We start from the raw sequence: 24,429 nt of genomic DNA on the forward strand, positions 1-24,429 counted from the left end.
TGTCGCTCACCTCTTATCTATAATGCTAGAGGTCGACATTGATCAGGAGATTTCGTCTTCCCTTTCTTACCTCTGGATTCTCTCCTGGATGACTTCCTCCACCTTCTGAACACCCCAATCCAAGACCTCCTTCATGCCCCACTCGCCCGCGCCGGGACAGACGCTCACGCCCTGGCGCGCGCAGCTCTCCTCGTCAAAGACGTCCCTGTCGACGTTGCCGCCCTTGTACATCCACCCGTGGTAACGGATGTAGTTGGGCCAGACGACGTCCTCGACGTAGCCCGGCGGGTCGACCCAGAAGCCCTCGAGGGTGACGTAGCCGGAGCGCGCGGCGCGGCGGGACAGCGTCTGGGAGCGCGTCGACGGGAGGAATAGTAGCGGATGGAGCAGCGTGTGGATGAGGCGGTGGAGGTGGTCGACTCCCGCCGCGGAGTGAGGATAGTCGGACGACGAGTCTGAGGGAGTCGACGACGACGGTTGTGGGTAGAGCAGGAACCCCTCGACGATGTAGACGCGGATCTCTTTGCTTGTGCTTCCGTCACCACCACCACTGGTCCTCTGACCCTCTCGTCCCCTGACCAGCTCGTCTATCCGCGTCCTAACCCTCTCTCTATGCTCTGCCACCTCGTCGGGAGACACGCCGCTGTGGCCGACGCTGTTCTGGTCTTCCTTCGACACGCTGTCCGGCGGCAGATGGCCGTGGTCGCGCAAGTGTGTGAGCGTGTGCTCGAACAACGAGAGGTCCAGGGAGTCGATGCAGTCCCAGTCCTGGAGCTCGCGGGTGCCGAATTCCTCGGACGAGACGGTGACCTTGGGAATGCTTTTTGCGTGTTGTAGGTTAGCCGAGAGCAGCAGCTGGATAGTCTTCTGCCTGGGGAGAGGGGGGGGGAGAAAGAACACCCCCCCAAAGATGGGTTGAAACCCACAGTGAAGGGGGTCTGGGGAGGGACCGGCTGATCCGGTAGACGCAGCAAATGCGTAAAAAGGGAGAGACTGGGAGTAGAGAACATAGAGGGAGAAAACATACTCCTGGTCCGTCTTATAAAAGTCGTCCTGGTGCAGGATGAACAGACTGATTTTCCACCCCTCGGTGTCGAGGTTAAAGATCTCGCGCAGCAGCCTCGCCAGCGTCGTCTTGCCGCTCGATGACGGGCCCGAGAGGCCGATCAGGACCGTCTCGATGCGGGGATCTGGCTTGGAGTCCTCTGCTTCCTGGTCCTCCTTATCCATCTCGACATATGCCTCTTTCCGGCGTCTCGAAGACGATGACACCATTGCGAGACGTAGGGCGGCAGGTGTCTACCGCTGCAGCAACGGACTTCAAAAGGATATCCGTCGACTCCCGACAGAAAGGATCTCGGTTATTAGGAAGGGTTTTCTCGATGACAGTCGGCAATGGGAAAGGGTCGAATGCTGGGAGGTGAGTCTTGAGAATTATATTTTTTGGCTGGTGTGGTCGGTGATACATTCACTTCTCACTTCAATATTTCTCCAACTCTGACCAGTGCCACTACTCCCACCCTACATGTCCGAACTCAGCTTCAATTTTTTGAGGTGATGACCCCCCGCATACACAGTAAGGACACATACGGCAAGCACGTCTACGCATCCTGAACTATCCGAGCTGCTACTCTGCCCGCGCTCTACACCAAGCCTCGCCGGATGTATCTTATTTCAAAGGACCAGCCCTTCCGAGACTACCACTCTGCTCTCCCGGCCCAGATGTACCACGAGGATCTGGACTTGATCGGTAGGATATCACAAACCAAGAGATGGAAATACTCCCAGAGACAGACATCTCAGTTTCTATTAGCAAGCAGCGGCGATACTTGATTGACAGAATCCATTATCCTCCATATCCAACCCGACGCTCACCCGCTGTACCACTCCTTCTTCCTTGTCTCGCACCGCCAGTGTGTCCAACGCGCCGATACCAGAATGTCCATCCACACATGCACCACCTTTTCTCGTCCCTTGTCGGTCGGCTTCGTTCCAGGTTCAGCCTGTCAGGGCATGTCGGCATCTCCCTCCTCTCTTGACACGCTCGTATGCCCATGTCGCGTTCGAGCATTACATATCCAGAAGATCAGAGGCCGGCAAGCTCCAACCAAGCTGCAAGATTCTTCCCTGTGATAAATATAGAAAGTCAAAATAATGATACAAAATCGCGTCAAAGCTGCCCAGCCGCCCATTTTCTCCGTGTGCAAGCCTCTTTGTCGCAAGCTTCCCAAAGAAAAGTCGTCGCAGCTTGTCTAGACAGCAGCATGTCTGTTCAACGGCACACTTGGAGCCCTATACCGCAATGAGGCCGAAAAATTCTTTCCGTTCCCCGACTCTCAACACCGACACCGAACCCCTTCGGAGGTAATCCACACAAGGGGGTATATGCAAATCAAGAAAAAACCAAAAAACGAACAATGACACCCAGAGACTGCCCACTCAAATCACGCCATCAGCGCATGTCGACCGACGTAGATACTCCAGGCCAGATACCTTCTACACCTTTTCACAGGTTAGCAGAACGGACTTGGTTTCTGCCGATGAGATGCTCTGTTTGAGACATGGGATGACCGTAGGGCCGGCTCAATGCTCATGCAGACCCCTTCTGCCTCTTGCCGCCGAGTTTGGGACTTGGCTTGACTTTGTTCGCTCCGTTTACCTCTCCCTGTGCATTTTCTTCTTCTATTTTAACCACGCTCGCTCGTCGCCTCTTGTTGGAAACGTTCGGGCTGGTGTTTGTACTTGGGCCTTGACTCCCGCTAAGATTGGATCCCTGGGCACTCATCTGGTGCATCATGGCGACCCCTCCCGCAGTGGGATTCTGGGCAGGACTTGGTGTATGCACTGGGCCTCCCATCATGGGTGACCCTTGAGCTTGGGGAACGTTAAGATGTCCCATTGCAGGTGAATTCATCATATTTGGTCCATTCATGCCGGGGTTCATCGGGTTTGGGAACATCACTTGGCCGTTGGCGGCCCTGGCCATTTGGTTCAGCCGCGCGTTGTTCGCTTGGGCCATGTTTTGTGCATTTTCTTGCGTTACTCGCAGTAACGTGTCTTTGGGAGAGATACCGGGATGGTGCTGGTAATACTCCATGAGAGGGCCCATGGCCGTCATCACCTCGGCAATCTAAAAATGCGTTAGTGTTTGTCTAGCCACACCGAAAGATCATACATGCCTCTAAAAATTGGGAGATGTGATGGGGTACGCCCCATTCGCCCACACCTGAGGTAGGAATCACTGGCCCTGCTCCTGATACATTGGCCTTGCCTTGTGTGCGTTTGAGGTTCTTGTTCGTGATCTTGGGACTCTGCTTCATTTCTGGCGACACGGGCTGCATCAACACATTGCGTGGAATGTACTCCTGCCATCCCGTCGAGCTGATGTTCAGATGCTCAATGGTTTGAACGTCATCAAACAGAACGCGCAGCTGTCCGTTGGTGGTCACTCGAATATCGTTGCCAAAGACATACGTCAAACTCGCACTGCTACTCGTGATATGGACGCCACCGTTGGCTGTCTTGGTTTGCGTATGTTCAAAAGACTGGAGCAGGATTTGCTTGACTCCGCTTGCAAAATAAGAATGGTAGTAACGCGCAAGGGAGGGAAATTGGAGCTGGAAAGATTTGTCCCCGCCGGACCTGTTGTTGAAAAACTGTTGTCTCAATGATCCAATCGGCGAAAAGAATCTAGTGATCAATGCCTCCCAGTAGTCCAAATCATTTGGTCGTTCCGGGTGGGCGAGAAGATCCTGGTACTCGATCAATTTCAAAATGCATTGGCCTCCGATCATGTCTTGTTTGGGTAATTCGGACAGAATCATATTCGCGGTGGCTTCTTGTTGCTGCTTAATACGAGGCTCCTCCTCGGGCTCCGTCGTCTTGACTGGCTGGTTGGCTGGTTGATTTTGTGGTTGGTTGTTTACGGGTTGTGGTTGTGGTGGTTGGGGCTTTGGCTGAGCGGGTTGAGCTTGGGGTTGAGAAGTCGGAGGAGGTTGCTGAGGAGGTTGTGCTTGGGGAGCGGGTGTGGGTTGTGATTGTGGAGGTTGAGTAGTTTGCTCTTGCGATCGTGACATTTGCATTTGTTGAGCTACTGCCCTTTGATTCTGCGCAGCGGCTGCCATCTGCGCTGCATGCTGTTGCGCCTGAGCCTGAGCCTGTTGAGCTCGGATTAACTGCTGCTGGTTGTGTTGGTGTTGTTGTAGGCTCTGCATCTGAGGATGGTTGGGATTCATCTGCATTTGCGGATGCATGCCCATACCCATCTTCATTTGCGCCAGCTGAGCCTGATTGAAGCCGGGCGCATTAGGTATCCCCATAGGCATGCCTTGTGCTTGAGCCTGAGACATCTGCTGCATCATGCGCTGGCGAGCCATGAACTGCTGTTGCTGTGGAGTCATCATCCCTTGGCCATAATTCATCTGCGGGTTATGCTGCTGAAAGATAGCCTGCTGGGGATTCATGTGAGCCATGGCCATACCGTTATGCATTGGTCCTGGAGCTGGAGTTCCAGCACCAGGTGGCATACCAGTAACCATGGGTCCTTGAGTGACTTGGGGCGCAGATACTCCTGGATGCATGCCCTGCATCATTCCGGGCCCAGGTTGACCTCCCATATGAGCGGCGCCAGGATGCTGCATCCCCATGGGATGACCTGGAGGAATTCCAGGATGCCCCGGAGCAATACCCGCATGGTGCGGGAAGCTTTGGGCCATCATCTTCAAGAGTGCTTATGTAGGAATATATCGAGTCGCAATTCCGGCGTGACGGTATACGAAGTAGTTCTGATTACTTCTGTTGGGTGTCTGGTCCTTCTCTTTTTTCCCACCTTCAGTCCCTCTGGCCCCACTTTTTTGGCGGAAAGACGCTGTAGTTGTTCGGCACGGAGCGAAATGTTGTCACATTTGTATGATCGGGAGGTTTCATGCAAGCGGATAGATATGAGGGACGAAGTATTTTCCTGCTGGTGGTCGGCGCAACGTGGATATATTGCAAGAGATCCTGCGATGTTTTGCCGTGTGAAGGTCGTCTTACGGGGCTAGATCAGTGTCGCGACAACGACGATAATCGAATCATCGGGCGGTGGCGGCAGTGATGGAAGCGCGCAGAGGCTTCATGACCATTTCATCCTCTCGTGGATCGCAGAGGAGTAGCTAGAGGGATTAACCTGGCGAGGCAGATGATCCGAGTGCTGTGAGAGTGGCCGTTGCGATGTTATCGGGTTGGTACACTGCGGTGGTACTCGTGATCTGATGACCCCGGCCCAGTGTGGACGAGAACCGCTCGGAAATTGGGAGCCAGGCTCCAAAAGCAGAGTAAAGGGCGATGAGGAAGGGAAAAGAGCGACAAGACAGCGAGAGCGCCAGTTGAGACTGAATAGCAGACACTGTCCCAGCCTGGGTGGTGAAGACTGAAGATCAGGTTCCAAGTCGCAGGTGCAACAGGATCTGCAGGTGTGCAGGTGCAGGGAGAGACACTTACAGACCACGGAAGATGCTGGGGGGGTGGGTGGTGTGGCCATCGGGGCCCAACTTGAAACCCAGCGACTTGCCAGGCCCGGCCAACATCCCCCAATAATCCGCCAAGCAATCGTGCAGCCCACGCTTGACCCGATACAGCACTAGCGGCTCGCCGTTTCAGAAAATAAATTCGGCACCTCTTTTCCCTCTGTGCTTGTATTCTTCACCTGCGTTCTTCTGCATTTTGTCTCTACTCCCACAAAGCAAATTCCTGGATTCCGTTTCATGCCCTAAGGAGTGCAGGCTCGGTCTATATCCTGTAAATCGAAGACATGGTAAGCACACTCTCCACGAATTCTCCTGCCTCTTAAAAACGCGGCTTGCAAGATGACAACCAAACCTCTTCTTCTTTCTATCCTGAGTCGCCCTTGAAGAAACATTCGGACTGTCATCGCTGAACAGTCTGTTACTAGCCAGTATTTTATGTCTGACTATCACACGCTTCCACAACATCTGCTGTGTTTCTTTCTCTGTGTGGTCTGATGCTGACTCGAAGCCTAGGAATGCGATGGAGAAGTAGAGTTTCTCTAAGGCATGTGTTGCTGTAAGATTCTTTGAGGTACGTTTTTGCAGATGCCCTACCCCGTCTCACATCACCTTGTGTCTACCTTCCCTTGATTCCTATGATGAAAACCTTTTCCACATTCGCAGTTTCCACGCTAGCCCTGGCATATGAACCTATTTTAAGTCCAGGTGTCGTTGAGCGGCAAATCTTCCTTGGATGTCTGATTGGATCTTTACCTGAGACTCTTGCTATCTTCCAAGTACCTGTCTATATAATGCGCTGACCGGTATCTTGTGCAGATAGTTGTCCACGTTCCGCTCCCCCTGTTTGTCCTTAGAGATGTACTCTCATAGTTGCAGTGTGTCTGGTTCACTAGAAGGAAAGAGGAAGAGGATAGATCCTGGATAGGCAATTCAGCGAACACAGGGAATATGCTTGCGTATTTCGGACACGCAAATTTCAATTTTTCACCAATCACTTCCTGCGCAGAAAATATTCCCAATCCATTTTAACTTGGAAACTCATTACTGTTCAAGTACTGGATGTTTTACATGACTCGCGTGCCCGTGTGAATCACACCAAATTTCGTCTCTTCGTGGTTCTGGCGTTGATTTCGCAGCAACCTTTCCAGATTTGTGGGAGGTGACGGGTCCTCTGCGCCTTTTCTAGCCTGATAAGCGTCGCGTAGGCTAGCCATGAAGCCACTTCCCAAGTTTCCCCTGTTGGAGGCTCGACATCATGTCTAGAGCAGTCTCTGTCAAGCCGGGTACTGTTAGGCTTCACTTGCGCACCTCCTTCTCTGCATGCCAACCTCTTCAAGCTGATTGGTGAGCGGGTATGATAGCTGACTGGTGGGATTCGTGATCTTGCTGCCCTCAACTAATGAATGAAGTTCCTGCTTGCTCCACGACCTTGGCGCTTCTTCTCGCATCGATGAACAGGTCTTCGCATTCTGCCACGTCCTCAACACCAATCTCCTGCCTGCCATTGACCTTTGCAAGAATGCTACTGGGCGTCAATAGCTGCAGGGCGTATCGCAGGCTGACATTCGTGCCATGTTGTGCAACCTTCTCCAGTGCAGGTTCGGATATTGAAAGGCCTTCAGTCTTCGCGCGTAGACGGATGATTGTCTGAACTTCGGATGCGTTGTATGGGTGTGTGGGGATGATGAGCAAGCGGGCAAGCAGATCAGGAGGGACGCCGTGGGCACCTGCGATGTCCTGTGTACCCCGAATGAGAGTGTTGCCCCGATTTGAGGCGAGGATGACGATGGGTGAGATGGGGGATTCAAGGGCGCGGTTGAGATAGGTGAAGCATTCAATGTCGAGCATATGAACCTGGCAAAGACCGGTTAAGAACATTTCGCAAAGTGCTCAATATCAATGTACTCACCTCATCAATAAAGAGGACACCAGGGACCAACTCCGCAACACCCTGATCAATATACCTACTCACTACCTTGTTGATCTCTGCCCTCAATTTGTCCGTGATCTCGGTCTTCTTTGGCTTCATCAGTTGGCCCATCATGCTCATAACATCCTGGCCCCCCTGAGGTCTCGCGTTGGCGATATCCAAATCATGTAATGTGACGTCCTGGACAACCTCTTTCTTTTTGTGGACTTCGCCTTTGGGTACGGGAACGTATTCTTCTGCCTCGAGATCGAATTCGGTCGCGTAGGCGTCTGAGCGACCCACCCGCTTGCATGCCCCGGTGTTGGCTTCTATATAGATGACATCGCCAACTGTCACTCGCTCCTTTTGGATAGCTTCATATATGCTGGGGTCGAGGCGGAGCTTTTTTGTGCCTCTGGCGGATTTCAAGGTAATGATCAGGTGGGAGATGGTGCGGCCAAAGCCGCCGAGAGGGTTCTCTGCTTCTTCGGGGAGGAGTTCGGTCACTTCGCCCTCGTACACCTCTTTCGTCTCGCGCACGCGGAGACCTCCATGTGGTCAGTACCAGCTCAGTAAGGGACATCGAAGGGTTCAGCTTACCGATTGCTCTCCTGAAATTCTCCATCAAAGCTTCTGTCTTCTTGACCTCCGCGGAATAAATTTCGCTGCCGACGATTGGACAAAAGGGCACCTTTGTCCCCAGCTCTTGTGATACTGCCAGTGCCAAAGCTGTCTTGCCGGTGCCAGGTCCTCCTGCTAATAGTACTGCTCTTCCTGACATCTTTTTGGCCTTGATCAGGTCTACAACGACTCCGCAGGCCTAATGTTTGTCAGTAGAGCGAATAGATTCCGTTTGGACATGCGAAGCGTACCTCACGGGCGGCAGCCTGTCCGACGAATCCATTGCTATTGGGTTCAGCAGTGCCGTCTGATCGCAAGCCCAATCCCTTGATATGCGTATGCGCCGCAGTTCTGTTCTCGCGCGCATTGCCCTTGACTTCGCTGATGTTGACCATGGTCGCTAGTTCTTTGATAATAAAGCTAGAAGAGCCACGATGTTTTTCGCGTTCTGACACAGAGAATAAAAGAAGGACGAATTGTGGTTTTGGTGGTCAAATGGTGGTTGTCACTAGCACAGTCCCCAGAATTTGGGAATTGCGCGCTAAAATCCATCAAGGTTCGTACTTCTCAATTGTGCTACTTTATTTTCTTACTCGATGCACCCAGCAACAGCACCGCTTTGCACAGACTGCCACGCGCGGGAGCTTTTTGTGCGCTCCTGGACCTCTTTTACTCCCCTTTATCTTGGTCCTTTCTTCAATTCGACCCGGTAGTGTCACTTTCACCATGGCAGCTCCCACAACGATCACGAAGCTCCCCGAGGTGCTCCGCAGTCCTACCTCTCTCCAATATCTCTCCTATAGACATCCGGTCAAACACTCAAATCCGTACTTCAAGCCCAGATTCACCTTTAAGCTCGAAGATAGGAAACATACCTTGCTGGACGTATACCGGTTGCGACACACAGACCCTTTGATGCCCGCGTACCCTTACGGCGAGAATAAACAATTTCCAGAAGCAAATTTTGGTCTCTATGGTGGCGCTACGGTACAATCTGGGAGCAAGATATCCAAGGGCAGAAATAAGGGCAAGACATTGCGACATTGGTTCCCTAATGTCCGGGTCGAGACTGTGAAGAGCGAAGCGTTGAATAGGGAGCTCAAGATCCCTATTACTGCCCGAGTCATGAGGACTATCAGCAAATGTGGCGGTATAGATCAATATGTCACTGGAATGAAACCTGCTCGAATAAAGGAGCTGGGTATGTTGGGCTGGAAACTGCGATGGCTGGTTATGACATCTCCGAAGTACCGTTCAGCGCACGCCGAACAGTTGCAAAAATACAACCTGCCTACACACTACTCCTTATCAAGCTCCTTTGAGGACGCATGGAATGATGAGAACGTGCGGGCGAAGATGATTGAGCAGCAAGAAGCGGCCTGGCGTGATCTACGAGAGGCGGCTGACCGATTCGAAAAGCATGTGCAGAGGAATTGGATCGAGAGCGGGGAGAAAGAAGTTTACCAAATCCCGAAACTGGAGACGCTCAACCGCAGCAGCCCGCTCTCATTGGGCTTGCCGGAACATTTGGAAGAGCCGGATGTTGTTGACAAGAGTTACAGAGGTCTCAGGACCTTCAAGAAGTCTGCTGGAAATGGTCTGCAGGAAATCTCATCAGCGGTTACCTCTATTGAAGACAGCGACAAGGCCATCAGGGGGGATGAGGAGTTGGTGGCGACAGCAACGATGGAAAACGGCTCCGGAGACATCGAAAGTCACATCGAGGGAAACACTTCAGAACACCACACGTCGCCGAGTGATCCTCAACTTAATGTGGCTGGTGACGAGGCAGCACTCCCAGGGTCTCAGCAGTCAAAGTCAAGGACGGAACGGGAAGGTTGAGGAGGCACAATGTGGAACTAAAGGACTGACTTATACAGGGTTGGCCGATAGCTGTCCAATCGAGTTCCAGGACGGCGACTAGGCAGTCCGACCTCGATCCTTCAGGTCGACTGAAAGCCATTCGGTGGAAACAAGCCCTCAATGAGAAGCCATCGAGTTGAAACTAAGATGCTGGTGTCAACCACACATGGCGATTCGCAGAGTCAGGTGGCTGGGCATGAAGTACTGTGAATCATTGTCAAGCGGACATCTTGTATACCCAACGCAACTGGCCAAAAGATGAGGGAAATTCTTGAACATTATGTATTATACAGCCGAATCATACCTTCAAAAGATTGTGTCGTGAGGTAGTCAGGCAAAGAGATATATATTCACCTTCTATGGACAAGTCACAGTGGGCTTCACGGGTCTAGCTGCCATCAATCCGCGTCACGTCACTGTCATTGTGATGTTGTCTCCTTGGCGACAGTGACATTTTCTTCACTCCACGAGGCTCGCAGAAACAGATTTCTCTCCCTTGGATCAATCTCTCGCTCCAGCCACTCCGCCTTCATGCTCACAAGCAGCCATTTCCCGCAGAAGTCTTCGCGCCGGCATCACCTGTGGGCACTTGTCCCTTGGCCTCCAATTCCTTCCACCTGAGGAACAGTTTCTGGAAAGCTAGGGGATCCTGCGCGCCAGATACCTCCCACATATCGTTGATCTCGTAGAAGGGCACACCAGAGATGCCCTTCAGATGCGCCTCTTCTGCTTCTTTGTCAACCAACTCCCCGTCCTTGCCAGAAGTCAGGTACTCGGTGATCTCCTCCTTGGTGCCCAGCCCAGCCTCCAATCCCACATCCACCAAGTTGTCTAGGGTGGTGATATCAACTTCCTCCTCGAAATAGCGCCTCCAAAGACCCATCATAACCTTGTTCTGGGAGTCCTCGCCTCCTTTCCCCTGTGCCCAGTGGACAAGTCGGTGTCCGTTCCTCGAGGGCCCGGTCATACCGCCGAATTTGAAGTTGAACCCTTCAGCACGGGCGGTCTGGGTCATCATGGCTTCCATTTGCTTGGCGCGCTCAGGTCCAAATTTTGCAGCGTACATTTCACGCCTTGGGCGCGACGGTGCTGGAAAAGGCGGAGGCGCTGGACCCCTCCCACTGGTCAGCTGCGGCGGTGGGTTGAGATAAAAAGGCAAGTATTTCAGGTGAAAGCTATCATCGGGATACGTCTTCTTGTGTTCTGCAATGGCGCGAGACAGACGCGCATGACCTATGAGGCACCATGGACATACGACGTCACTGGTAATGGTGATATTATAGTTCGTCATTCTCAACAGGGAGCGTCGTGTGTGGCTGAAGAGCATCAAAACGCAGGCGAGTTACAGGCGTGATGTGGAAGAAAAAGAGGAGTTTGGTTGATGATGTTTCCCCGTGAAGAATTGGATTCACACGAAAGACACGAGGGAGGCTTCCGAGGTTGTCACGGTTGTCTATATCTAAGGAAGTCGAGGTTGGATTTGTCAGCCACTTGGAGCGATTGGCTTCGCTTTTCCGAACAACCGGCGAATGGGTCGAGATGCCATGACCGCATTTCTCCTTCTTCCTGGACGGGTGTGTTCCATCGATTCTGGTTGGGCACACTCATTAAGGATATGAGGTCTACTGTGCACAGACTAGGCGAGTTGTCGGAGGTATATATGAGCAGATTTGGACAATCGGAAGCGGGGTAAAGAACTTTGTTGAAAGCCCATCATTCTCTTTCCCTCTCTACTCGGTAATGGTAGGAAGTGAGTTCTTGGAGATGTAGCCTTGCCATGGCACCTCATGTCGCAGGTATCAAGGAGGCTGGACTCGTAGACTTCCCCTGACTTACTGCTAGGCTGCAGTGCAATATTCAGCCTTCCCGGAAACCCCACTGTCTGACATAATCTTAAAAGTTAATGTGGCCCGCAGTTCTGCAAACTTTCTGTCAGACACAAATATAAACTCTTCCTACTAGCTCCCACACAGTTCCAACTCTACTCCAGGTTCAAGGCACACACCCAGCCTACATCAACTTGTCCACGAGACTTCTATTCGACTATCTCTATCATGTCCCAATTACATCCTCCTGCACTTTCGAGTCACGGTGGCGATAGTGAAGAAGATGACGAAGACCAATTCTTTGATACGGATCAGTTCTTCCTGACCTCCTCGACAACTGAGAGTTCCGCCTCACATGTGGAGTCAAACATCATGGTAGACATGCCCTTTCGTACATCATGCAGCTCTCAAGGTCAATCTGATGGTGCTTAGGACTCTGAAAAAGGTATGATGGCGTCCCACTGGACCGCCGGCACTGTGGACTCGACTTGCCACAACCCGAGTCGACTAGGCGCCGAGACCACGCCTTTTACTGACGATTATGTCGCACTTGGATCTGTTCGCCTGATCCGCCCTTCTGAAAATGCGCTCAGTGATAGCTGGAGAATGGTTGGACCCGCGGGAGAAGCTACACATCCTCACCCTTTGCTGAAATTAGGCGAGAAGCGGCTATGGATCAGAACTCTCCTGCTTCCACATGTCACCCATCCTGATTGTGCCTCATTGCGGGTCTATGCACTGCCAGAGGATGTCAACCGAAGTACTAGAGGCTCGATCAAGGATCTTAGAAAGGTTCTGAAACTGCTCATTGACTTCATTGACATTTCTCGGGACGCGTGGGATGGTAAATACGACCCGGCTTTGCCCTTGCAGACGTACAAGCAACCAGATGACTTCCAGCAGGAATCCCTCTTTTACATCTTTAATACTTTGTCCTCGCCACAAACTTCCCTTGCTGATGCGGGCTCTTGTGTGCACAGTCAGAGGTCCATGCGTGGCATATTTAACAACCAGATCAACGGCCTACAAACCTCATTATATCCCTACCAGAGGCGGTCGGTGGCCGCGATGCTCCAGAGGGAAATATACCCTTCCAAGTTTCTCGACCCACGAAAGCAGGCCCTCCGAGATCTCAATGGCACAATATTCTATCTAGATGTCTATGAAGGCGTTCTTCTGCGTCATTCTCATCTCTATAGTGAATCTCGTGGTGGCATCCTCGCCGAAACCATGGGCTACGGCAAGACGCTGATATGCATTGCCCTGATCCTAGCAACTAGGGGCCATTATCCTACGATCCCGGAGGGTAGAGTGAACGCAACTACTGCGGAGCTCAATACACGAACACCTAGTTTGCTGGACCTGGCAGCAAGAGCGATCAAACAGAATGGTGTGCCGTGGAAAGCCCATTTTGCATGTCTCAAGAAAGAGGGATACCACTTTGACAGCTGCACGGACGCTCTGGCCAAGTATGATGGTGAGTTTATTGAACCCATCTTCCACCCGACGACGCCGGACCGACGAGGGAAGAAAAGAGAAGATCTCCGAGTGCTACGCCTTGCATGTACAACACTGTTGATTGTCCCACCTAATCTTCTTGTCCAATGGCAACATGAGATAGATATGCATACACAAGAAAAGGCGCTTGACGTTTTGGTTCTGGACTCGACCACCAAGGATATACCTCACTGGAGGGAATTGATAAGACATGACATTGTGCTAATCACCAAGTCACGCTTTGAACAAGAATATAGAGATGATGATCTCAACCAAGGGAGACGGTTCAAGGGCCAGGAGAGATTTCGGTCCCAACTAACAGAAGTTCGATGGGTGCGCGTCATTTGCGACGAGGGGCATGGCTTCGCTGGCTCAAGCTATCGAACACATGCAATGGCGATGTTGGACAAGATGTCCATCGAACGCCGGTGGGTCGTGTCTGGCACACCTTCCCACTCGCTTCACGGTGTTGAGGTTAATCTCGCACTCGACGAAACCAACCACAGCATGGAGGCTTTACGGAGACAATCCATTGAGACAGCCTTGGAACGGAGAAAAGCCACAGATACATCGACGGAAGAACTCAAAGATATGGAACGATTACGCGCTATTGTTGTCAGGTTTCTCAAGGTACAACCCTGGGCAAACCAAAAAGGCTCTGACTACGCCGACTGGAAAAGATATCTCTCTCCTTTCGATGCATCTGGCAAACGTCGTTTTGCACCAGCTCTGCGAACAATGCTCCAGTCCCTCATCATCCGCCATCGGATTGAGGATATCGATGTCGATCTCTGCCTACCTCCATTGCACAACACCACAGTCTATCTGGAACCGAGCTTCTACGACAAACTCAGCATGAACCTTTTCCGGTTGGTTCTGACCTCCAATGCAGTTACTTCGGAAAGGATAGACGAGGACTATATGTTCCATCCCAAGAACCGCAAATCCCTCGATGAGTTGATCATGAACCTCCGCCGATCCAGCTTCCACTGGGTTGGATTCAGCAAACATGACGTGGTCGAGACCTTAAGGGTCAGTCGCAAATACCTGGACGAACACCCTGGCCAAATTTCTGGCGAAGACGGGCCATTGCTGAGCGAGGCAATCTTGAATGGCAAACGAGCCCTGAGTGATTCGGGTTGGCGTGCTTTCTCGGTCTACCATGAAATCGGCGTATATATCGAAGACTTTCCTGACCATGCTGCCAAATCTTGGGCCTTGGATGGCCAACTATCAAACCCTGTCCTCCTCGGAACTGTCCAAGCTCGAGAAGTCCAGCAGTATGTGCTGAGCCATCTTGGCTCAGAGGGACCCTTGATGGGTCTTGTTGGAGCAGGACTTCGAGCAATGCGAATGGCTCGTGAACGAGCCACGGAAGAGCAACAAGCCAGAGATAAAGTCCGTTCGAGTTCGACTGGAAAGAAACCTCCCACAGCGGGCGTAATGGAGGAACCCAAAGTCAAAAACCAATCGGCTACTCCGTCTCCTGTCCGCTCTTCAGCGAGAGACATTGCTCCCGAACTTTTCCAATCACCAAGAAAGCGACTATTCGTGCCAGATCATCACGTCCTTCCAGCAGCCTTGGCTAAATCGCGTATTGTCGGGTTCACATCTGCGAAGCTCAACTACCTCTGCTCACGAATCTTGACACTCCAGTCAACAGAGAAAATTATCATCTTCTACGACTCGAACAACATCGCTTTCTGGATAGCTGAGGCTCTTGAACTGCTATCGGTCAAATTCCTCATTTATGCAAGCACACTCTCGGTGACGCGCCGCGCAGCATACCTCGCAACCTTCAACCAGTCAGAGGTGTTCCGCGTTCTTCTCATGGATCTCAAGCAAGCCTCTCACGGCCTCCACGTGGCTGCCGCCAGCCGCATATTCATTGTGTCCCCCATCTGGCAGCCCGACATCGAGTCGCAAGCAATCAAGCGGGCGCATCGCATCGGCCAAACACGCCCTGTCTACGTCGAGACCCTCGTTCTGAGAGGCACCCTGGAGGAGAAGATCCTCAAGCGGCGTCGACAAATGAGCAACGCGGAGCTGGTCAAGGCAGAGAAAAGCCTCCTAGACGACGGCACAATGAACGGGATCATTCGAGGCGAAGGATTTTTGAAGATTGCAGATGATGAAAAGGAGCAGATGAGAGGGGGAAAACTAGACGCGCCTGTCGCGTTGTTCGCGAGACGGGACGATGGCCTTGTCAACACCGACAATGCAGAGGACATTGACCTTATCCTGGGCTTGGAAGACGAGCGTCCCTCGAAGAAGCAGAAAAAGCAAAAGGATATCAAAGGCAAGAAGGTGGCTTTTGGACCGAATCCCGTTTCGCCTTCCCCCTCGCCATGGATGCCTGTGCCTGCGCCTGCGCCTGCACTTTCGCGGCGGGCAGGACAACAAAGCCCAGTCTCGATCTTCGGTGCCGGGTCGCAGCAGAACCGTGAAAAGCCAAAGAAGTCGGTGCGCATCGTGGTCGACCTCTCACCACCACCATCCGCATCCGGTGTCGGTTTCGGTGTTGGTGACTCTACATAGTGTTCAGTCTTGCGCAGGGCTGGCTTCTTGCTATGGGTAGGTAGGTTTCGGGAACAATGTCCTACCATTCCATGGCATAACACACGAAAAGTAACACGGTAAGACGTGCGGGCTTGTTGGAACTGGGGAAATTTCCCCTTGGATTGCATAGAGAGAGAGACACACACACACGGGTCTGGATGATGATTACGACGACGAGGCGCGCTTGTCGACATGAAACGCTGGGACGTGTTTTTGTCACGAAAATGAAATAAACGATGGAGAGTTAACTATCTGTCCTATAATTCTGAACACAAAACTGAATCGAATATGTGATCTGTGCGCAAACAGGCTTTGCAGCTTTGTAGCTCTGACATAGATGCGTCATGCATGTAAGACGTAAGTAGGTATGTACGTGTGCCACGGGGTAGGGATATAGATCTCCTCTACCAGATCTGAACCATACTACAACCACAGGTAACCGATGCCTCATGCTCTATTGGCACTCATCAGGTCCCCTCTGTGTGTGCCAGTAGAGATGACATGCCTCTACTCTCTTTTGTCTCATATCGAGACGAAGAAACTCTTCTCACCCTCTCTTGGTTCGACCAGGCACCTCTTCAGAATAGGATCAGCGCACGAGATCCGGATCCTCTCTGGCGTTGCAGGGCTTCGTAAGCTCAGCACGTCGTCTTCTCCGTACTGTTTCCTCGCGGCCTTGAGGGCGTCTCGGATGGCGAAGAAGACTGCACTCCCCATAAACAGAGGAGGTTCCCCTACGCCTCGCGAGCGCTGGATTGTGCGCAGGTTTTTCCATTCCACATCTTTCAGAAGAGACACATTCATGACCTGGGGAATATCTCTAAACCCAGGAATTTTGTAAGCGCCAGGCCCGCGCGTGAAGATCTGGCCGCTGGCTCTGTGCCAAAGAGATTCCTCGGTGGTGAAGAGACCTTGGCCTTGGACGTATGCACCTTCGATCTGGCCGTAGTCTATCGCCGGGTTGATACTTCGCCCAACGTCCATCTTGATGTCTGACCGTAGGCAAGTCCAGTCTCCGGTCAAAGTGTCGATAAGAACTTCACTCGCGGTTACACCCTGCGTGAAGTAAAAGAACATCATTCCCGTGTTCTCTACGCTTGGGTCAGAAGGGTTCGGGCCCCAAACATATCCAATATCAGGAGTCTTGTAGAAGCCGTTCGCAGAAAGATTGACACGGTCAAAATAGGCCGCATGGGCCAGTTCTTTCATAGTGGCGTTGGGGCCGAACTTTTCGCGATATGGAGCCAGGCGTTCGTTGATTTGCATGCACGCGTTGTAAGCTGCATAGCCATTTAGATCCGATGACGCCGATGCCGCTGTGCTTGAAGCGTTGGCAACAGTGTTTGTCGCCGTCTCTGAGATATGCACATCTGTGAGAGGTACCTGCAGTGCTTCGGCCACGATCATGCAAATCTTGGTGTGTAGCCCCTGGCCCATCTCGGTACCGCCGTGGGCAACGAGGACGGAACCGTCATGGTAGATGTGAACCAGGGCACCGGCTTGGTTGAGGAAGAGGGCGGTGAATGAAATGCCGAACTTCGTCGGAATGATTGCCAACCCCTTCTTTTGCCATTTGTGCGTCGCATTGAACTCATCAACCGCTTTCCGACGGGCGTCGTAGTCGGCGGATTCTTTGATCTGCTTGTACATCAATGGCACATGCCAATCCTCGAGCGCTTGGTTGAAGTGCGTCTCTTCACCGTCTTTGTAGAAATTGATTTCTCGCAATTTGTCGACGGGGATCTTCAGATGGTCTGCAATCTCCTCCATGAACGACTCAGCAATAAACATGCCTTGAGGACCGCCGAAGCCACGGAAAGCACTATTGGAAACAGTATTTGTCTTGCAGAGACGACCGTCCACGTCCACATTGGCGATGTTGTAGCATCCGTCAATATGCGATAGTGCTCGATCAACAACCGCAGCAGACAGATCTTGGGACCAACCAGCATTGTTGAAGATGTTGGCTTTGAGTGCCTGCAGTTTCCCATCCTTGTTGACCCCAACTTTCCAAATGCCCAAGAAAGGATGTCTCTGCCCAGAAGTCATGATGTCCTCGTCCCTGTTGAGCATGCATCTGACCGGTCGCTTGACTTTATTTGCCGCAATTGCGCAGATAGTGGCGAGCTGAACAGCTCGAGTCTCCTTGCCGCCAAAGCCGCCACCCAGACGTTTGACCTTGCAGACAATCTTGTTTGATTGAACGCCGAGCACCTTTGCAATGTATGCTTGTGTTTCGGATGGATTCTGAGTACTGCTCCAGATCTCCATCTCTCCGTCTTCCGGCTTAGGAATCGCCAGAGAAGCCTGGGTCTCCAGGTAGAAATGCTCTTGGCCACCCATTCTCGACGTGCCTTCGAAAACAAAATCGCATTCCTTGAATGCTTTCTCCACGTCACCTCTGCGGATATATCTGTAGTGTTCATAGAAGCTTTGCTTCTCGATCGCTTCTTCGATGGTGTAGATGGCTGGTAGCTCCTCATACTGGATCAGCACGGCCCGCGCACCGGCAGCGGCTTGTTGGGCAGTGTTTGCTAGAATCATGCCGATGGGTTGACCGGCCGTAAACACTTCATCTTCGGCAAAGAAAACTTCATCGCAAACAGGAGCACCCCACCAATTCGCTTTTGGATCGGCAAAGTCATGCCTGTCGACCCAGGCAATGACACCTGGAAGCTGGAGAGCTGGACTTGGGTCGACGTTGATTAGCTTGGCATGTGCTTTGGTTGACAAGACTAGGCAGCCGATAAGCTCGTTTTTCTGCACTGGAATGTCGTCTGTATACTGGGCTTCGCCAGTGCATTGTTTCAATGCCGCCATATGTGGGTGTTCCTTCCCGAGGACTTTCTGCGAATAGGCAACAGACGAATCATGATCCTTTAGGCCTCGCGAGATTTCTCTTTCAATTTCCTCGATGGCCTCTTTGTCCGCACCTTTGCTAGCTTCTTCAATGTTGAGAAGAACATCCTGGTAGAAGCGATAAAAGAAACCCAGTGCCAAAGATTTGCGGTACCAAGCCATTCCTCCTGGGACACCGAATGGAAGGTTGAAGTCATGCTCCAATGCGTTCATTACTCCCTCCAGCGTCTGTGGATCTGTGAATGTCTTTCCCACAATATACTCAGACGCCTGCTTGGCCTCGATGGTAATAGGAGCCATGCCCCCGTACACCAGGTTGGCATTCTTTACTTTGTAGTCGTCATCCAGGGCCACTCGCAAACATGCATTGACGATAGCGATATCGTCGTCTTTTCTCTTCGATTGCTTGTAGGATCTGACGTACTCTCCCTTCTCGGCGGTGAGAGGGATCCTCATTGCTGCAATGATAGCGTCTTCTGGCAATGCAGTCACCCGATATCTCTTGAAGAAGCTAGCCATCGGAATCTCGTTAGTTTTGGTGAGAGACTTCGCAATGAGGGTCGAATTCGTGGCAACAAAGACGGGATTGAGATCAGAGATGGGCGACGCCGTCGCTAGATTCCCTGCAGGAGTGCCAACATTTCGGATTTGGCGGCCCGCGAAATACCTGATGGCTTTCTTGATGGCCTTGAATGGTTGGGCCTTGACAGCTCCATAGTGTTTGACAGCTTCGTCACAGATAGTCTCCAGATCCGTCAAGGCAACATTCCCGCCGATCTCTAGATAGTCATCGTGAAAGGAGTACTGTCGAAGTTCCGCAATGTCTCCCACATACACTGACGCCGAATACTGTGCGGCTTTGAATTTGATCTCAATCTGGGTTTCTGTGCTCCCGCCAATCAACTTGGCGCCCGGATAGGCATTCTTGATTTCGAGTAATTGTTGGAGAGTCACAGGTCTATACCATTTCTTCCTCTTATTGCCAAAAGCCAACGGTTTGAAGTCGTGCTTCTTCAGAGCTGGGGGGTATATCAACTCCGTGGACTTGTCGTAATGGATGAAAGATGGAGGCGTAAACTTCTTTTCAACTGCTGCATCCGCACCGTGCGTCTCTCCTCCACTACATGAGCCGCCGTTCTCCATGCAACACCCAGAGCCGCCGTTTGCGATCGACTTGCCACATGCTTTGTTGAAACTCTGAGCGGCGTCCAGGATAGGCCTGTAACCCGTGCATCGACACAAATTGCCATCGAAGTTCTCCTCGATTTCCAGCTCAGATGGTTCGGGGCCATGGTTTCTGAGCAAGGCATACAAGCTCATGACTATTCCTGGCGTGCAGAACCCGCACTGACTTCCACTGGCCATGGCAATTCGTTGTTGTGCAGGATGTGGGTTCTTTGAACTGCCAATGCCCTCGATTGTGATTATATGCTTGCCATCCACGCTGGCCAGAGGAGCCAGACATGCATTGACAGAAGCATGGTATATCTTTTTCGTCGTGGGATTCAATTGGGAGATGACGACGGTGCAAGCACCGCAACCACCTTCTGCGCAGCCTAATTTTGTTCCTGTCAATCCAATTCCTCTTAAATATTCGAGTAATGTAATCTCTGGATCTACCGAGTCCAGCTCGACTTTTGTGCCATTGAGGTAGAAGCGGAGTGTGTCGTCGTAGTTTTTGGTAAGGGACGCGAGCGAAACAACCTTTTCAGCAGTCGCTGCTGGTTCGAGGACGCCAGGCGCCATCTCGACTATACGTGGTCGGCAGGATGATTTCGAATGAGGGAGGGAAAGAAAAGGAATGGAGGTGCCCTGTCAGGTCAGCATTCCAACTCCGGCCTTTTCTATGACTTAGGAGGTAGATGAAGGCAATCGGAGAATTCAAGGGCGAGATCAAATGTCGTACGGAGTCAGCCCGACGAAGAAATGAAGCTGGAAAGACAGGACAGACTTGTTCGAGACTACCAGATCCTTATCAGCCAGTCCCTGAAGCTTTTGGTCAGTGCGGGAGCGATGTATTACATGGCATTGATAGGGAAATGGGACGCGATGGGCGACAATGCACGAATCAGACAGGAGACAATTGCAACCAGACGATATCTCACCAATCTCGTAAAGCCATCTGACGTTCATCGATGCTGTGAGATGGAAGTTCCCTGTGGTGCGAGTGGGCGAATGAAGCGCAGTGGAAATGGTCGACATGGGTCACTCACCCGCTCAACCCCTCCTCTCCACTCCAGTTGTTGATGTGCGAGCGGCGACCTCCGATAACAACTGGTACGGCATTTAATTTGTTCTTCTCTGTCACCGTCAACATGATCGGACAACCCCATACCTATCGAGCTATTACCTGTTGCCATCAGAATACCCGCTGAAGCCTGTGGGCCTGGCCTGATCCCGCAAAATTGGAGAGTCGGCGGCCGACAACACGAGCGCTACATTGTTGAAAGACTATGACATACACTTTGCAGCTTGGACATGAGTCGGGAGCAATGGATCTTGATGGTCAAAAGACAAGGTGGCTCGGAGGAAGGCGACAAGATACAACAACCTCGTACAACGTTGGAATCGACGGCGTCTTTATTGATCTTTGGGTTCTATCCCAATGCCTCTGAAGGCTGGGTTTCTCTCTGTTACTATGTCTGGCTCTCATCGCCCCTTTGATCGCAGCTCAACGTTCTATCGTACAATGCTCAAGCAAACCTCCTCCTCACCCGGCGGCCGCGGCCGTCAGAACTCATGCCATGAGCACACGATGCATTTGCCACATTCCGTTCACTTGCTCGACGTTGTAAAAGCGCTCTGGCACCTTGAAATTGCCCCATTCACCTGTCAGTTGCATGCACAGGTAGGTCAATACCTCCTCCCTCCAGCTGCCCGACATGACTAGCGCCGAGCGAATCATTTCCATCGCTCTCATACAACTGTCCTCGGCCAATGGCTTGCCTACCGACAAGATGCGCTGAATGTGGTAGTTGAAAACCTGCCGGTCGGAGTGCGGCGTCATGTCATCGGGAAAGATAATCTGTAACACCGCAGCACCTGTTCCGCGCACCGAATTCCACTGCTCTTGTGTCGGCTGCACGATGCTGTCGTCAAGCATCTCGACGTCGTTGAAGATGAAGAAGTCAGCATCCTCCATCGCGCGGTATACCGCCTGTCTGTGACGCTCGACCATGTCATGGTATTGGCCAAAAGTGTAGGGACGCTTGGGGAGTTGTTTGGGGCGAATTGTGTTCCGGTCGATCGGTCCCTTGATCTTGTTCCTTCCGCATTCCAGGGCCCAGTGGCGTTGGATGTCGTCGTACAGGTGCTGCTTTCTGCAGTAGCGGGTGAAGCTGTCAGTGCCACAGGCAGGGCAGATGACTACGGCGCAATCTAATATATTACCCAAGGTTAGCACGGCTTCCATGGCTGGACTTTGAACTCAGCCGCGTCAGGTCGCAACATGAACTCACCCCAGCAACTTGTCATGTTTCGACAGTCGGGTTGCAAACACCGCAGACGTGGATCAAAGCTGTCGAACTTGAACGCAGCAGGAGGGCGTTGAGGCCCCTGGTCCACAGGCTGGGAACGCTGCTGCAAACTCTGGGTCAGTGACCAGCCAAATGACACAAAGGATTAAGAGCATACCTCGCGGGAGACTGATTCAGTCAAAGTGGCTGTGGTGTTGTTGTCTTCCTTCTTGGTATGTCCTTTGCCCTTTGTATCAAGAACTGCATCATCATCTCCACTTTTTTGGATCCCTTGTTGACCTTTGCTAGAAGAATCCTTGGCGCCATCTTTATTGGAGAAATCTGCTGGAGTTACCGTTCGGTCAGAATCACTCGAACGACGAGAAATAGTATCACCGAGGCCCCTTCCCAGCCCTTCGGTTGTTCGAGCCTTACGGAGTTCCTCGTCTTTAGCCTTCCGCTTCACTTTCATCGAGGTAGGAACGTTCGAATTCTCCGTAGGACTGCCTCCATCATGCTGGACAGCAGACGCTGATGGTGGCATATCGGTCGGTGCGTCGAGTTTGGCGTCTGCCATCTTGTCCACGATCTCAGACAAGCTCTTGTCTCCTGGGCTTTCGTTTGCCTGCGTCTGGTCCTGAGGTACCGTCTTTTTCTGCGGTTTCTTTCTGGTTGACCGCTTCTTTTTGCCCTTCTTTGTGGAACTGGCCTGCATATTCACAGTGGAATCTGGGATCGACCGTTTGACCATTGTGCTTAATGAGGAAGAAGAACCAGAAGATGATGAAGACGAAGATGTGGCTGGTCGTGAATGGGAGTTATCTGAGCGTGAACGAGAATTTGGACTGGCAGAAACATTGTGTTCACTGCCATCGTGCGCCGAGACGACAGAATAACTAGGGGTGAGCGTTCCCGGAGCAGCGGCAGTTCCTTCATCATCATCATCAATCACGGTCGAATTCATGTAAAACTCCCCTCGTCGGATTGTTTCCACCAAAATGACTGCCTCTGTTCGCCTGCCAGGTTCATTGATGAAACAACGGGCTTCCGAAAAGATTCGCATTGCCGTCATAATAGCCACAGCCATATCTTGCTGCATGGAGTCAGCCTGAAGGATTCGCTCATCGGAACGGACTTTCAACACTTACAATTGGTGCTGCACTAGTGCGAAACCACGAGCGCAAAAAATCTCGGTGTTTGATTTTGACGAACAGCTGCCACGAACATTTGGCCCGGTTTACGCCTATGTCGAAAGTATGATGGCGGTATCTGACAAGACCTGCTGACAGCATTGTCTTATCGATGATGATCAGCGTCTCCTCCTCCAGTCCAGCAAAGAGAAGCTGGTTTCCTTTTGAATCTGTCATGGAGAACGGTGGTAATGGGCCACCCTCAGCCTTGACCCTGGTCTGATACTCTTTGCGGAGGGGAGCTAGCTCTTCGTTCTGGGTGGTCCAATTTAATTCTTGGACTCCTTGAATGCCCATGGGCATCGTTTCTCGTCCAAATGACCCGTTGTCGTCGAAACTCTTGAAGAGCTGCTCCGCGATGACACTTGCTATACCCAGTGCTTTTGTGTCTGTCTGGAATAATAGGAATATCTTCTGGCAAAAGCCAGCAAGGACTTGTTCGGCATCCCTACCCTGAAATAAATCGCCCAGAGCGCGAGTCACAGCAACCAGCTCCTCATCCTGCACGCCGACTGTGTGAACCCGTGACCCTTTCGAGGGCCACAGGAGTTTTGAATCTTTCAAGGACGAAGAGGTGTGAGCCACAAATGCGTGGGAGTGCTTCAGAGTGTGTTGCTTGGTTTCGTCCTGCTGTTCGGACTTGTTGTCTGATCTGCCAGTGGTGAAATACATCAGCATGCGTGTCGTGATGACTTGGAGAGCTGCTTACGCGCTTGACATTGTCAGAGAGCGAGGCCAGCATGGACCTCTTTGAGAAGAGCTTCTGTTCTGCAGTTCTTTACAAAAGACGCGGTTTCAGTGCTATGGAGGCACGGAGTTGCGGGTTAGGTTGTGAATGAGATTCATCACAGTCGGCTAACAGGCCGAGAAAACAACATAGGCCTTTGAAGAGTACCGGCACAAAATGGACACGTGCTCTGAATTTCTCAAGGTGCACATCACTGCAGTGGTTACGAGTGCCCCAGGTCATGAGAAATCGGTATATTTTGTGAACAAATATATTCGGAAATCCAGAGAAAGCTAGTGGCCTCACGGTTCGGTATTGCTAGTTAATTTTACACAGTGCTCTATCCTTTACACTCGCTAGGCACTTTCAACCTACATCAGTGCTGGAGTTTTCTTTGTTTCTGGCCAAAGCACTGG

At 51.8% G+C, this 24,429-nt stretch overlaps 8 protein-coding genes across 8 annotated transcripts; 2 read left to right on the plus strand and 6 right to left on the minus strand.

Moving 5' to 3' along the window:
- Positions 1–66: 66 nt before the first annotated feature.
- On the minus strand, positions 67–1,275 carry AYO21_04911 (hypothetical protein; the record flags this gene model as incomplete). Its single annotated transcript, XM_022654882.1, has 2 exons — positions 67–820; positions 1,028–1,275. The coding sequence occupies 2 exons, from the start codon at positions 1,273–1,275 to the stop codon at positions 67–69; spliced, it is 1,002 nt and encodes a 333-aa protein (XP_022512786.1).
- A 1,315-nt stretch (positions 1,276–2,590) lies between these two features.
- On the minus strand, positions 2,591–4,715 carry AYO21_04912 (hypothetical protein; the record flags this gene model as incomplete). The annotated part of the gene is made up of 2 exons (XM_022654883.1): positions 2,591–3,130; positions 3,210–4,715. The coding sequence occupies 2 exons, from the start codon at positions 4,713–4,715 to the stop codon at positions 2,591–2,593; spliced, it is 2,046 nt and encodes a 681-aa protein (XP_022512787.1).
- Positions 4,716–6,899: 2,184 nt separating this feature from the next.
- On the minus strand, positions 6,900–8,432 carry AYO21_04913 (RuvB-like helicase 1; the record flags this gene model as incomplete). Its single annotated transcript, XM_022654884.1, has 4 exons — positions 6,900–7,361; positions 7,417–7,964; positions 8,017–8,236; positions 8,289–8,432. 4 exons carry the CDS (start codon positions 8,430–8,432, stop codon positions 6,900–6,902), a joined length of 1,374 nt encoding a protein of 457 aa, XP_022512788.1.
- Positions 8,433–8,763: 331 nt separating this feature from the next.
- AYO21_04914 (hypothetical protein) lies at positions 8,764–9,879 on the plus strand (the record flags this gene model as incomplete). Its single annotated transcript, XM_022654885.1, has 1 exon — positions 8,764–9,879. The coding sequence occupies one exon, from the start codon at positions 8,764–8,766 to the stop codon at positions 9,877–9,879; it is 1,116 nt and encodes a 371-aa protein (XP_022512789.1).
- Positions 9,880–10,435: 556 nt separating this feature from the next.
- AYO21_04915 (hypothetical protein) lies at positions 10,436–11,191 on the minus strand (the record flags this gene model as incomplete). The annotated part of the gene is made up of 1 exon (XM_022654886.1): positions 10,436–11,191. The coding sequence occupies one exon, from the start codon at positions 11,189–11,191 to the stop codon at positions 10,436–10,438; it is 756 nt and encodes a 251-aa protein (XP_022512790.1).
- A 763-nt stretch (positions 11,192–11,954) lies between these two features.
- Positions 11,955–15,761, plus strand: AYO21_04916 (hypothetical protein; the record flags this gene model as incomplete). The annotated part of the gene is made up of 2 exons (XM_022654887.1): positions 11,955–12,101; positions 12,159–15,761. 2 exons carry the CDS (start codon positions 11,955–11,957, stop codon positions 15,759–15,761), a joined length of 3,750 nt encoding a protein of 1,249 aa, XP_022512791.1.
- A 543-nt stretch (positions 15,762–16,304) lies between these two features.
- AYO21_04917 (xanthine dehydrogenase) lies at positions 16,305–20,387 on the minus strand (the record flags this gene model as incomplete). Its single annotated transcript, XM_022654888.1, has 1 exon — positions 16,305–20,387. One exon carries the CDS (start codon positions 20,385–20,387, stop codon positions 16,305–16,307), a length of 4,083 nt encoding a protein of 1,360 aa, XP_022512792.1.
- A 991-nt stretch (positions 20,388–21,378) lies between these two features.
- AYO21_04918 (hypothetical protein) lies at positions 21,379–24,006 on the minus strand (the record flags this gene model as incomplete). The annotated part of the gene is made up of 5 exons (XM_022654889.1): positions 21,379–22,007; positions 22,100–22,220; positions 22,275–23,189; positions 23,245–23,938; positions 23,996–24,006. 5 exons carry the CDS (start codon positions 24,004–24,006, stop codon positions 21,379–21,381), a joined length of 2,370 nt encoding a protein of 789 aa, XP_022512793.1.
- Between the last annotated feature and the right edge of the window lie 423 nt (positions 24,007–24,429).

The sequence above is a fragment of the Fonsecaea monophora genome (genome assembly GCF_001642475.1).
Source record: "Fonsecaea monophora strain CBS 269.37 chromosome Unknown Scaff29, whole genome shotgun sequence".
Taxonomy (NCBI): domain Eukaryota; kingdom Fungi; phylum Ascomycota; class Eurotiomycetes; order Chaetothyriales; family Herpotrichiellaceae; genus Fonsecaea; species Fonsecaea monophora.